The 14,658-nt window shown below is 34.0% G+C and overlaps 1 protein-coding gene across 15 annotated transcripts in view; it reads left to right on the plus strand.

The window, feature by feature from the left end:
* Positions 1 to 3,056: 3,056 nt before the first annotated feature.
* Positions 3,057 to 14,658, plus strand: part of LOC18427484 (inter-alpha-trypsin inhibitor heavy chain-like protein) — a 47,449-nt gene continuing 35,847 nt past the window's right edge. For 13 of the 15 annotated variants that reach the window (XR_016046049.1, XR_016046051.1, XR_016046050.1 and 10 more), the window contains exons 1-4: positions 3,057 to 3,938; positions 4,806 to 4,961; positions 9,277 to 9,489; positions 9,667 to 9,756. Coding sequence is in view for 9 of the 15 variants with exons in the window: in XM_006836533.4 (XP_006836596.1) it covers positions 3,543 to 3,938; positions 4,806 to 4,961; positions 9,277 to 9,489; positions 9,667 to 9,756 (855 nt within the window). In the remaining 6 variants the exon portion in view is untranslated. Of the gene's footprint in view, positions 3,939 to 4,805; positions 4,962 to 9,276; positions 9,490 to 9,666; positions 9,757 to 9,878; positions 10,072 to 14,658 lie in introns of those variants that run through there. The other 2 variants (XM_088854038.1, XM_088854041.1) reach the window with 2 other exon arrangements.

Below are 14,658 nucleotides of genomic sequence, written 5' to 3' on the forward strand. Positions count from 1 at the left end.
GGGAGCGTTTTTTTGAAAAGGAAAAGTTGATTAGCATGTGTCGGCACATGTTCTCCACAAATTAAATTTTGTAATAATCATTAGTAATTATTCTCATTAATTTTTTATGAGCATTATTATTTGACTCAACTTGGCTCGGGACCCATGTGAGAGAGATTAACAGTCATGGTTTTGCTTTATTGGTTGCTCCTGCAGGGGCATAGTGTACAATACGTTGTAACGAGGGAGCTTTTAAATTTTATTTCTGATAATTAATAGTGATTGTCACTTTTTTGCATCAAGAGTTAAGAATCTTACAATATATTATTATGTAATGTAATCTCTTACTTGATGCTTAATCCATAGGTTTTATTCGTAATCCACACAATTAAAAGATTCGCCTCCCATCCTTTAATTTACTAAGGTATATTTGGAGTCCTTTGCAAAAATGTGACCCAAATGGATCCTTTTTTTAAGTCACAAAGCATTACCTTCTTGCATAGAATTGAAACGCCTCTTTTTGTTTCGCCAAAAGATAATAATGCTCCCAAGGGAGTATATTGTTCTGTTTACTCCCTAGGGTAAATCCCTGAGCAAATTTAGGACAATCATGGAGATGTAACTTCATTAAACTAGTGACCAGCCTCAAAGAAATAAAATCCAACCTATGATAATAGGGATTATATACAATCAGAAAATTTACCTTTAATACAAGGAGGTCATAATTATTTACAGCCATCCGATGAGAAATCTGATAGTTTGGGTATATCACAAAGTTTGAGAAAATTTTCATGATAATATGTACTATATGTGCATAAAAAAAAATTCCAATATTAATGGAGACCATCCAATTATAGGATAGTCAAATCGGAACTCTAAATTATTATTATTATTTTTACAAATATTCATTTGTTTTATAAATTGATCTTAGAGATAAAGACCCTCACAAGTTACTTTTTTGCTCGAGGGAGTAATGTACAATGTGCTCCATAGGAGTACACGATACAGGTTCCTCTGTGATTTTGTTTTGTTTTCTTTTCCCTCAAAAGGCAATCATGTGTATATTGACACTCCTAATTAAAAATTAACAGCCAAACCTCACAAATTAAGCAACCAAAATGCTCTCAGCTTTCCAAAGTGAACTTGTATGTTAAGGATTCTACAGTTCCAAGTAGTCTTGATTATTTTTCCAAGCTAACAAATATTTTCTAATAAATACCCTTTTCCGTACCAAAATTGCATCTTATGATAGAGTTTTGAGGTGCACTTTACTTTGATTGTTTAAGGTTGAAACCTTATACAAACCACATCTTTAATATATTGGAGCTAAATATTATGAGACCATTTATCTTGGAATAAGGAGGTTATAATCACATCTAGCCATAGGATGTCCAATCTGATAGCTTGAGATATTTCATAAAGTTCGAGAAAACCACTTTTGAATTTTGAGCTTGGTCAATAGAATATGTTTAGCCACTTGATTTTAAATCTAACGGCCAAGTGAATGACCTCCTTGAAACAAAAATAAATGATCTTATTGTTTGCATTTCTTTACACAATACTAGCTAGCATCTGGGCATCAAAACAATATGCCACCAACTCCTCTTCCGTCCGATTAACGAAGGGTTTAGAAGCATCGATCTCGCGAAATGAAAAATTCATGGGCATTTTGAGTTTTGACATCAAACTCAACTACATTTCCACTCATTTACGTAAGGGTGTCGTTTCTATAAGGTTGCAACCTCAAACAATCCAATTAAGGCGCACCTCTAAAATTTATTATAACATGTAATTTTTGTGTAAAAATTCTTAGGATTATCTACAAATCTATTTTAATATCTAATTATAAAATTTTAAACTCTAAAAATGATTAAAATCAAGTAGATATGTGAACGTTTGAAAATCTTAAAAATAGACGGTCTAGATAACGTGTTGCAAGATGCATTATTTATGGGATATCAAATTCTTATATATATATATATATATATATAGGGAAATGACCTTGTGTGACCTTCTCACACCTATGTGTGTATGATCCCAAAGGATCACCATTAAATTTGACACATATCTCTAGAAAAGTCAAGTTCAACACCCATATGATAAATTTTCTAGATATCTATGCTAAATTTAATGGTGATCATTTGGGGTCCTACACACATGGGTATGACAGTGTCTCACAGGATCATTACTCAATATATATATATATAGATAATCTATACTTTACAATCCTTCAAATTACAAAAGTTCAAGATAAAGAGAGATGTGAATGGTGGATTTATTAATTTTGTGGGCTATTTTATAAAAAAAGTTACTTTTGTGGAGCAATTTTGTAAATATTATTACAAGACAAATTTCGTCATCTCCAAAAAGTGTAACATTGAAAGTTTAACTAAATGACAAAGACACTCTACAAATAAAATTTTAAGACACTAACTTCCAAAATGCCAATGGATTTTTGTAAAAATTTCAAAATTACTTTTGCTCGATAGTAAAGGTACTTATTTAAGTATTTTTTTAATAAAAAAGTAATGATTGTTTTGATAAATATACTCATCACAACTCTTTCTAACTTCAACTTTTGTATTTTGAGGGGTTGTTAACTCTGAAAAAACCTATATATATATATATATATATTATTTATTATTTATTTATATGTCTGGATGTCGAGATAATCAATCAGAAGGTATCAACATTAAACCAACCTTTTCCAATTGATTTTTGAGGTGCATCTTATATTTTAAAGTTGCAATCTTATATAAATTTTTTTCTTTATGTAAATACCTTTTGTATAGAGTGGAGGCTCTAAACAATCAAAATATAGCCCACTTTAAAATAGTGTCGAGAATTGTAGTTTCAATATTGGAAATCTTTATGATAACCTTAAAATATATTTTTTCTCTAATTATAAAATTAAAAGCTTACAAAATAGTGATGACCGAGCATATCTATGAAAATTTAAAAATCTTAAAAATTGATAGTAAAAAAATGTATTACTATTTTCAAAACTCGAATTCAAATTTTTTTTTAGATATCTATACATCTTGATCAATTTAAAGATATTTTTTGAGCATCAAAATAACCTCTAGTAGTGAAATTTAGATTGTTTAGAACGGAGGCTCAATATAAACTTTTTCCTTTTTGATGAAGTCCGGGATTTAGAATCGCCAACCCCATGCGTTACACGTGAGATAAATATCGGTGATTTCCCCACTTGGAAAACTCAATTGGCTATGTGGACCCAGCCGAGAACCTCGCCTAGAAAGAGACAGGCGTTTTTTTCCCCGGTCCCGCACTCTCTAAAGGAGGGACCATTTAAATTCACAGTATAAATTCACAGGCCCTTCACGGCCGGAAAAATGAATTTCCGGCCACTCCTCTCTGTTTTCATTTTCCGGAGGCTATCCCCCCTTCTCAATCCTAATTACTGGCCGTTTTGGGCCGATTTCGGGCGATATTCCTATCAAATATCCCACATTACCTCACTGTAACCTAATTTACGGCCATTTTTGGTCAAAACCCGGCGAACTACCGGCCAAATTTCTCTCATCGCCATTTTTTCAGTCATGGAAGAAGCGTTTGGAAGGTCAGTAGAATCAGGGCTAAAGCTCTCAAAACGCCTGTATTATGGCCGGAATGAGCTTTCAGGACGTCGTTCTGCTCCATTTCCAGCAAAAATGGTGGAGGACTCAAAGCACTTATTTCCTAGGTCGCCTATGGTTTATTCCATGATTTCCGATCCTTCAATTGTTGATAACCCTGATATACCCAGCTATCAGCCTCATGTTTATGGGACCTTGGATCCTCCTGCTTTGATCCCGCTTCATATGAATAGGATTGAGGTCGACGTGAATTGTGTTGTAAATTCTGCGATTTTTGAGTTGAAGGGTTCATGGAGGGTTCACTGTGTTTCGTGTGACAGGAAATGTGATTGCCTTCTTGCTCTTCCATTGCATGAAGTGGTACCCCTTTCTCTCTCTCTCTACAATGCAGATGATGTTTAGTTATGGCATCTATTGAGTTTGATGGATATCTGTCTATTTCTCTCTCTAGCATGCATTTATCTGTCAATTATGCATTGGGTTCCCTGGTTTCCATTACACATCAAATTTAGCTGTCAATCAAATTCGACAATGAAGTGATGTCCTATTTCATCACAATACAGTAGGGAATATGAGCTGTTTTAGGACTCCAACATTATTGGTCTTTGTTTGTGCTTGGGCGATTAGTTATTTGTAAAACATTCGTCACTAACAAAAATTCTATGTCCTTTTAATTTTAACAGCATAGCTCTTCAGGAAGCAGTGGATAGTATCTGAACTCATTTTAGAGTTGATTGATTCTGAAACTTGTGTTAGAAATTCATGGCGGCTTAAATAAAATGAATAAAGCCATCATTTGAGTAAAATGAGTGAACGCCACCTTGTTTTTGAAGTCGCATGAGTTAAATTTTGAGCTGATTGATTCTGAAACTTCTCTTAAAAATTCATGGCAGGTTGAATAAAATGAATAAAGCCATCATTCGAGTAATCTGCTCATGGGTGAAATTTTGTGATTGATGGTTTAGAATCTATCACTGTATATTTAGGATTTATTTGTTATTTTGTATTTTGTGCTATAGGTATGGTTATATTCACTATATATTAATGAGTTGGCACTCTGGACTTGATTTCTATCTGACTCATTGTTGCTTCAACTACAAGTCCTTTGTTATCCTTTGCTTTCTCCAATATCTGTCCTTGTCATATACATTCTTCAATTACAAACATTTGGGCAGTATTCGCAAGAGTTTGGTTTAACCAATATGAAAAACTATATTTTATTTACAGGGTTCAATACTGGGTGTAGAGGCTGAAGTTTCAGGAAGAATATATTCCACACAACTTATTTCAATGGAATATGCTAAAGATTTCATGGGGAAAACGACTAAAATTGAAGATGGATGCATATTCAATCCCTACTTCTTTTCTATAACAATTCCTCAGGTAACCTCATTTATTGTCATAATTTTGTTTCTTAATCCTATATTATTTCCATTGTTCCATTATTAAAAGCAGCATTTATTAGTTTAATCAAAATTTTGTCAAGTATGTATATACATGCTCAAACTAGAGGACATTGTTTTGTTCATAGTTGTTGGAAACTCACGAGATTCCGAATTGTTTTAGGCACCGGAATCGCGGCTGGCTAGTAGATTTATGTTCTCAAAATCGACATCCGTACAAGAAGAATTGTAGGAAATAAGATTCCAAATTTATAGGAATCGAGATTTGACCCAAATGGCATCGAGATCTCTATATATATGGAATCAAGATTCCGTCCTCTTTAGACTCGAGTTTTTGACCTATATGTAGGGCTGAGAATTTACCTGGTTTAGATCTGAAACCCGAACTTCGGGTATGGATTCAAGATTTGGATCCGACGGGTCGGATCTGGATCGAATCCAAATGTACCCAGATCCAATTCTAATTACTATTCGGATCCAAAATTTGGATCGGGATCCAACCCAGTTATTAAAATATTATATATTATTTTATATTGATACATATATATTATATAGTATTTTTTTGTTATATATTATTTTATGTCTATAAATAATATATAAAATACTTTTTTTAGGATCCGATCGAGTTCTGATCTGGATCCAAATCCATGTATACTTTTCAGATCCGGATTTGAATATTTTGGATCCGATCGGGTCTGGATTTGAATCCAAATTTGATGTATATCCGAACCCGATCTGACCCATTCTCAGCACTATCCATTTGGAATCGACCCATATGGAATCAATATTCCTTCATATATGGAATCGAGATCTTGATATCTTTGGAATTGAATTTTTGGTCTGACATTTCTCATAGGTTCTAAATTGTTTTTATTGTAGTTCATGGCCTATGTTTGTGTTTCTAATTTGATGGAGAGAGTATCATTTTATGTGGGATCTAGATTCAAGAAATGTATGATTGAGATTTTACGATTGCGGTAATGATAATGAATAAATATTAGAAACAATATTCTTTAAGTGTTGGAATCGAAATTTCTAAAATAAGGAATTGAGATTCCTAAAATAAGGAATCGAGATTCCTGACTTCACGGAATAGGATTCCATAAAGATTCCATATCAAAATTGCAGAATCGGGATTCTTAATCGGAATCGTAACCTTGGGTGAGAGGCTCCGGCAACTATGGTTTTGTCACTTTTAAGTATTTTATCTGATTATTCCAGGGAGGCATGGTTTGATCTTCCTCCAGAATCTGTAGTTGAGGGAGTCAATCATTCACTTTCAGTTAGTGCCAATTAGTGTTTTACCCAGGTATTGCATTTGAATGGCAAAAATCCCAACCTGGAAACTATATTATATATTTTTTTATGTTTTTAATACACAAATTTTTGCTAAAATCATTCTCAACTCTACAACACTCTCATAACCATCTACTGCTGGAGTCTCTTCAGTCAGAAGGTCACACTAGGCACTGGTGACATTGGTCTGCATATTGAGTCCCTGTCGGTCATGCTGGTAATCACATCCAAGTTGATATATTTAGTTGCCTTTATGGGCGATCATGAAAAATATGTGGTTGCCTTTATGACTATGACCTGAAAAACAGTGATATTTAAACGAACATGCCTCCCCTTTTTTCCTGAGATAAAGGAAAAACAGGTTCTTTTTTCTTGTAGCGGTAATGATACTTCAGTGGCATTTTGGACACAAGGGAGGTTTGAAATATATTGTTATAAAATACAAATATTTCTACTGTTGAAAGATGTGCTCCCAAATGGGCCCTGAATGTATATACTTAACTGCATCCTGTTGCCATTGTTTTATAGGCTTTTCTTACGTCATATAAGGGTCATTAAATTGTCCCTATCTTCTACTCTAGACTAGATCTTTGTAGCATTTCTGTGGAGGGCCTTTCTTAAAATTAAGTTAAATGTCATTTTTTATCCCTTTCCATTGTTGTTTATTTCTTTGGAATCTTGAGTATATTTCTAAGTTAGAACCATGATCAAAATATATTTAGCTGACATATAAAGAATTTCGTCATGCGATTGCCTTTGAATCCCCTTTGTTTGTTGAACCAGTCTATTACACTCGATAGCTTACAATTGCCTATTTATTTTATGCATTAAATGAAAAGAGATTAAATCCTAGTTTTCATAAATCAGGTTGTTATTTTAAAATCATTTTTTTATTTCATCTTTATGGTGTCTATGAATAAGAAACTATTAAAGGTTAAACCATTTGAATCAGGACTCTTGAACATTGATTGCTATGTGCACAACTCTACATAGTAAAGTTAGAAAGCTTGTTGTAGTCTCAGAATTGAGGCTGAGTTTGGTGGTCATAGGTGAAGGGATTGGAGCTAGCTATGTATCAGATGAAATTGGGTAGCTGGTGAAGGCTTGGGGTTTCAAATGGTGAGGATAACCTTTTTATAGAGAGGATAGGTTGCAATAAAGGCATCATGTTTCACTCTTAGGATGACAGTTAGTGGATTTTCAGAATTTTGTGATGGAGGTTGAGCTTTGATACAAACTCAGAATTTCTCATATGAGTAGTCAGGGTCAAGAAGATTAGGGTGCAACACATGATGAAATGGCCCAGCTCGATGTCACCTTGAACATGTCGAACACATTTTGTAATCTGCAGGAGAGGCAATGTCTAGGATCCTTGGGACTCCTGTAGGTGAAACTTCAGTCATACCACTCGGTGAGCAGACCAATCATTGGAACTAAGGGAAGGGGCTGCGAAGTTTTTCTGCATAGGAACTTGGGTTGTAGGGTGTTGTGGATGTAACTGGGTTCTTTGTTGGTATGGGGTTAGTAATTTCTCTCGTGGTGGTCATTAGTTTGAGTTTTGAATTAAGAAAGATCTCTAGTGATCTGCCAAGACTTTCACAGCTGCTGTCTATTGGGACTTGGGATTCCTAGATATCAGAACATGTTTTGGAAGACTTCTCTTTTTATAATATGGGAATCTTCACATGTCATTTTGTCACTTAATTATTTAAATCTGTTTGTCTAACTCCGATAAACCATTAGCTCAGTAGTAAGGGATGTATATTTATATTCATAAACTTTCAAACAAAAGATTAACCCTGCAAATTTATATTCCATCCTGAAGTAAAACCAGATTTTAATGTTAGGTTTGAGTTTGACTTTAAGAACTCTTTAGGCTAATAAAGAGCTGTCACTGATAAAATAAGCATTATGAGTCAATTATCAAACGAAAAGCATTATAATTCTTCCTACTTATACGTAATGGTAATAAGGACTGTAGCAAAACTAAGGTCAATTCTGAGATCATTATTCTTAGAAATTTTAATCCAGAACTACTACTGAAGATCCTCAATGGATTTTCTTTTCTAACTTCTATGTTATAGTTGAAGTTATTAACATAGAAGTTAGGTAGAAAGTACATGAGGTTGCAATCTTCTCCCATGATTAATTATTTCCCATTTATAAACTCTCTATCAGATTGGGTTTAGATAGACACACTGGGGTTTTCTGTCAAGTTGGCTGCAAAATATTATAAAAGTCCTATATAGGAAATATAAAAGTCCTAGGAACTAATGGATTTGCTGTTGGAGTGGTTAGTTTGCTTTGGAGATGCTGAAGGTTCAGCTGGATTTCATCTTTTTGCACTTCACCTCAGTGAAGCGAATCCCACTAATTTGGCCCTCTTGACCAAAGTGAAGCAAAACCATTGACATTGGTCTTAGGTTCGAGCAGGCAATAATAATCTGTAAGGAGCAAAGTTAAGAATATGCACTGCATGGTTGTGGATTATGCTTGCACAGAATGGAGTTTTTCATAATGCATTATCATAAGTGCCATCATTATCATTGGACATTGAAAATCGTGGTCCTTGTGATGTCTTTTGAGCAATGTGGCATTCTTTCAATTATTGAAAAAATAACTCTCGCATAACCAATTCACTAGGGTGAAACAATTTATGAAACCATGTGCTGAGGATTGACTCTTCTGAAAGAATTGATATGTTTCTATGACTTGTATATATAGTTGAAGGGAGCATATTGCTGCATGGATGGCTCTTCTGAAACAAGTGCTATATTTCTATGACATCTATATATAGTTGAAGGAAACATATTGTTGCATATAACCATATCTATATGTAACCAACTTATGAGTTGGCATTCCTCTGTATTTGGAAAGTGGATATGTTTCCAGAGCCCACTGTGTGGTCTTTGAAATCATTTTTGTCGAACTGAAATTGTTACCTCAATCATTTTTTATTTAGAGAATCTGTTGTTCATTCTGCTGTTCTTCTTGTCCAGGTTGAAGGAGGATCAGTACTTTCACTCAAGGTCAGTTGGTTTCAGCATTTAACATATACTGATGGCCACTACTCCCTCAGCATGCCTTTCTCCTTTCCAGAATTTGTCATTCCATCTATGAAACATTCCTCTCTAAGAGAAAGGATATGTGTGAGTGTTGACTCTGGCAATAAGGAAGAAGTCAGATGGAGGAATGGCAGCCACGGATTGCAGGTATGTCGATAAGTTGGTCCATTGTTTATGGCTATAGTCACTCTGCAGTTCAATTATGTATGATTCCAAAATTATTTCATAATATATGTGACCTTATCAGTCTTGAATATTTGCAAATAATCTTTTATTTTGATGTACTTCATTTCTCTAAAGAAGCTATATATTCCAAAATTCCAGGAAAGACACAAGGAACCGGGGAAATCAAGCTTCTTATATGAAGCAGAAGTCAGTATGTGGTCAAGATCTGATTTTCATTTTTCCTATGACGTAAGTTCTTGAGCTACTGTCATTTTCATGTTGATATTTTTCCATGGGAATGGGTGACTAAGAAATGTTTCTCTTTGACTTTTGACTATTGTATTCTGTATTGAATGCAAGAACATTCTCAGAACGAGAGGTGCTGCCAAGTGCTTTGAAACTCAGACTTGGCTTGGGACTCGCCAAGGTCCTGAGCTGAGTCAGACTAGAGACGCATGGGATATACAGGTTAAACATAGTAGTACAATAGAAATCTAGAGAAGTGATTGGACTCTGGTGAGTCTTGTGATGTATCTCGGAGTCACAGGACCTGCCAGGCTCGAGGTGAGTGGACTTAGGTGGATCTTTCTGAATTTAAAACACTTGTGCTGATTACATCAACATGTGTGCCTGAGCCCACAAAAGATGCATCTATATATATATATATATATATATATATATATATATATATATATATATATATATATATAGAATCTGGATCGGTTCCTTACTGTCCTTGGTTAATTGCTTGAACATTTGGGGCGAGTTTCACACCTGTTGATTGGCCTAGGCTTATACCCTGGTTCAGATACTTGCTTATATATATATAAAGATGATAATAAAGAACTTGTGGATGAATTAGTCAAAAGACTTGCAAAATTGAATATTGATGATAAAATAAAGGAAAAAATATTCTATTATTAGTGATGTACAAGTTTACAAAAAGATCAGAATTATTCTGATCAGGAAATTGTAAAAATTGAAGAAGCCTTTAAATATGAAAGCTTAGATATCAACAGGATAGATTATGGAAGAAAAAGTAGACCAGTTTCCCAGACTAGAATGTACTATCCCCGACCTACTCTAGTAGATCTTCAAAGAGAAGAAGACCTTATTGCTAGTTCTGTATCTTATTCCGACAGGTCTATTGTTAATTGAAACATAGACGGTATGTTGAAAAACCAAATTGTTGACTTAATGAAGCATATGACAATGTATGCTACCGCTTGTAAGGCTAGCAGAAATAAAGATCATGAAATAGCCAAAGCCAAAGCCATTATACCTGGATTTACAGGATGACTTAGAGGCTGGTGAGATTTCCATATGGATGATCTGCTGAAAAACAGATCCTTAACGCCACTAAGCAGTGGGTGGTTAAAACTGAAATTAGTCTAGGATAGGTCCAAGAAACAGTAGTGGATGAAGGCGATGCAGTTAACACACTGATTTACACTGTCACACTTCATTTTGTTGTTAGTACGACTCTCTTAACTGTTAGATCAAAGGATCTACTATCGAACTTACGCTGCCCTACACTCTCTCACTTTAAGTGGTATAAAGATGTTTTTTACTCAAGACTGTTGTCTAGAGAGGATAGTAAGCCGGATCACTGGAAGGAAAAGTTCATATCTGGCATTCCAAATCTTTTTGCTGAGAAGGTCAAAACAAGACTTAAAAATAAGCATAACGAAATTATTCTTTATTCTCAATATACCCTAGGAGAATTATCAGCAAAAATTTGTGCTGAGGGTCTTGCTTTATGTACAGATCTAAAACTCAGGAGACAATTAGAAAAACAAAGGATGACAGGGAAAAAAGAATTAGGAAACTTCTATGAGCAATTTGGGTATAACACTTTACCTTCTTCTAAAACCGCTTCATAAAGAGAAGCATAAAATTTTTCACAAATCCAGATAAAATCAAGCCTTAAAAAAGAAAGAGAAATTCCCTAAAAATTTATCCAAGATCACTCTTTTAAACACAAGGGAAAGAAGATAATACCAGTTTGTTATAACTGTGATAAGTATTATAAAAATAAATGCCGGGTCAAGAGGAGAAATAATGCTCTTGAAATTGATGAAAATATTAAAAAACAAATATTTGATATTTTATTGATTAATGAAGAAACTTTTGATGATTCTTCTAAATCTGATGAATAAATATTAATCGGGGAAATTAATGATGAGGAATTAGTCTTTTCAAGCTCTGACTCTGACTTAGATGATGATTACAAAGGTGATGATTCTTGCGAATGTAATTTCTACAAAGCGATCATGGATATGAATGGTTCAAGTCTAAATACTCTTACAAAAGAAAATTTAATCATTGGCTTAATTGACAAAATTAATAATCCAGATGCTACAAAAGAAGCCTTAATCCAATACATAAACATGGCCAAAAATCCATCCAGAGCTACTACACCCAAGACTTCTCTTATACCAACAAAAGAGGAATATAGCTTTCAAGATATTCTTAAAAGAGTTCAGAATAAAACTCAGATTAGTAAAGAACCCTCAGTTCCTGAATTAAAACATGAACTAAATGAAGTTTGCAATGACCTAATAACTCTTAAAACGAGAGTTCAAGTCCTAGAAATAGCTACTACTTCTTGGGAAAGAACAGAGGATTTAAATACTGAGGAAGAATTTAATGACTTAATAAATGAATATCCCCATAACCTCATACCACCTGAGGTAGATGACACTCTACCAAAAGCTTTGGAAGGAGAATCTCAGTGTAACACTTTAGAAAAGCCTATACTCCAAAACCTCAACTACATTAATCTTTTGGATAAGGTTGTAACACAACGGTGGTTTACTACTGTTAAAATAGTGGTACAACAAGAATATAGCTTTCAAACCATTGCTCTTATTGACCAAGAGCTGATTTAAACTACATAAATGAGGGCTTAGTCGCTATGAAGTACTTCAGCAAAACTACCCAGGTTTTAAATACTGCTGATGGTAGCAAAATGCTAATAAACTACAAATTATCCGATGCTGCGGTTTGCAATAATGGAGCCCGTTTTAAATTTCCATTCATTATGGTTAAAGGTTTAAGCTAGTCAGTTATTCTCGTAACTCCTTTTTTAAATATGCTCTACCCTATAAAAATCGATGATACAAGAATTAAAGCTAATATTGAATGACATGAAGTAAAATTTGACTTCATAGATAAACCAAGAGTTCATGAGATAAGCAATATAAAGAATAAAATCTGTACTAAAGAAAAATTCCTTTTTTATTTAAAAGAGGAAGTCAAATACAAAACAATTGAAGAAAAATTGTCATCTTCCAAGTTACAACAAGAGATTAATACTTGCAAGATGACTCTTGAAAAAGAAATATGCTCTGAGGTCCCTAATGCCTCTTGGGATCGAAAGCAACACATAGTTGAGCTCCCATACGAGCCAGATTTTGATGAACGGAAAATTGCTACCAAGGCACGACCTATTCAAATGAATAGTAGGCTTTTAGAAATTTGTAAAAAAGAAATCCAAGAATTACATAATAAAAGCCTTATTAGGAAGAGCTCCTCACCATGGAGTTACTCAGCCTTTTATGTGGAAAAGGCTTTTGAAATTGAAGGAGGAGCCCCCTAAACTGGTAATCAATTATAAATCACTGAATAAAGCACCATGAAGGATAAGATATCCAATTCCCAACAAAATAGATCTCCTTGATAGATTGGTTAGTGCTTGTGTATTTTCAAAATTCGATTTAAAGTCTGGATATTGGCAAATTCAAATTTCCGAAAAAGATAAATATAAAACAGCTTTTAATGTCCTTTTTGGACATTACGAATGAAATATCATGCCTTTCGGATTAAAAAATGCACCATCCGAATTCTAAAATATCATGAATGATATATTTAATCTTTACACTAAATTCGTGATAGTATACATTGATGACGTACTTGTCTTCTTTGAATCTATTGACCAACATTGGAAACATGTAAATATATTTCTAAAAGCTATTAAAAAGGCTGGTCTAGCAGTATTAGCAAAAAAGATAAATCTCTTCCAGACCAAGGTAAGATTTCTTGGTCACAATATTTATCAGGGAAGAATTGTTCCCATTAATAGAGCAATTCAGTTCGCGGACAAATTTCTAGATGTTATAAAAGATAAGAAAGAACTTCAAAGATTAATTGGATGTTTGAATTATATTTCTGATTTCTACAAAAATCTTGCTATTAACGCGAAACCTTTGTTCCAACGGTTAAAAAAGAATCCTCTTGATTGGATTGATGAGCATACCAAAGCCATTAGGAAAATTAAGCTTAAGGCCAAAGAATTTCCCTGCTTCGCATTATCTAGTCCTGAAGTTTTTATTGAAACCGATGCTTCTGAACGAGGGCTAAGAGGAGTGCTTAAACAAAAATTTCATGAAAAGGAACAACTGGTCAGATTTACATTAAAAGCTTGGAACTCGGCCCAACAAAATTATTCCACGGTTAAAAGGGAAATCCTTGCAATTGTTCATTGTGTAACAAAATTCCAAAGCGATTTACTTAATAGACCTTTTCTTATTCGAACCGATTGTAAAGCCGCCAAGGACATTCTTGAGAAAGATGTCAAAAATCTTGTCTCAAAACAAATCTTTGCACGATAGCAAGGTATTCTCTCCGCATTTGAATTTACTATTGAACATATTCACGAAAAAGCTAATCATCTTCGTGACTTTTTAACTTGAGAATTTTTGCAGGGCTGGCAAGAAATCCCAAAAACAGCCAATGGAGATCGTTCCCAGCCCAAGTAAAGCCCTGGCTATATCATCAAGATCACCGAGTGCTTTAATAAAAAACAAAACACAAGAGATTGATATAGCTTACCAACAATCTCTTCTGAGGATTAATAGTCTTGGTTCAAGTCCTAATAGGACTCCCTTTATTGAAACAGCTTATATACTCTTGATAATTGTTGAAAATGACCATAAGATAAAGGAAAAAGTTTATATAAGGATATGCTACCTTATAATGTAGAACTACGGATGCCCCTCAAAAATCCATCGGAAAAGGTAGTTTTAATGTTGAAAAACCCTTTGATTGATCATCTTGACATCGAGATGTATGACAATGAAAAATAAAAAGATTTTAATTCTCAGAAATAGTGTATTTTACAACATATTATCTACATCGTCAATTTTCAAG

The sequence above is a fragment of the Amborella trichopoda genome, chromosome 12 (assembly GCF_054954075.1).
Source record: "Amborella trichopoda isolate Santa Cruz 75 chromosome 12, AtrichopodaSantaCruz75HAP2 v2.0, whole genome shotgun sequence".
NCBI classification, from domain to species: domain Eukaryota; kingdom Viridiplantae; phylum Streptophyta; class Magnoliopsida; order Amborellales; family Amborellaceae; genus Amborella; species Amborella trichopoda.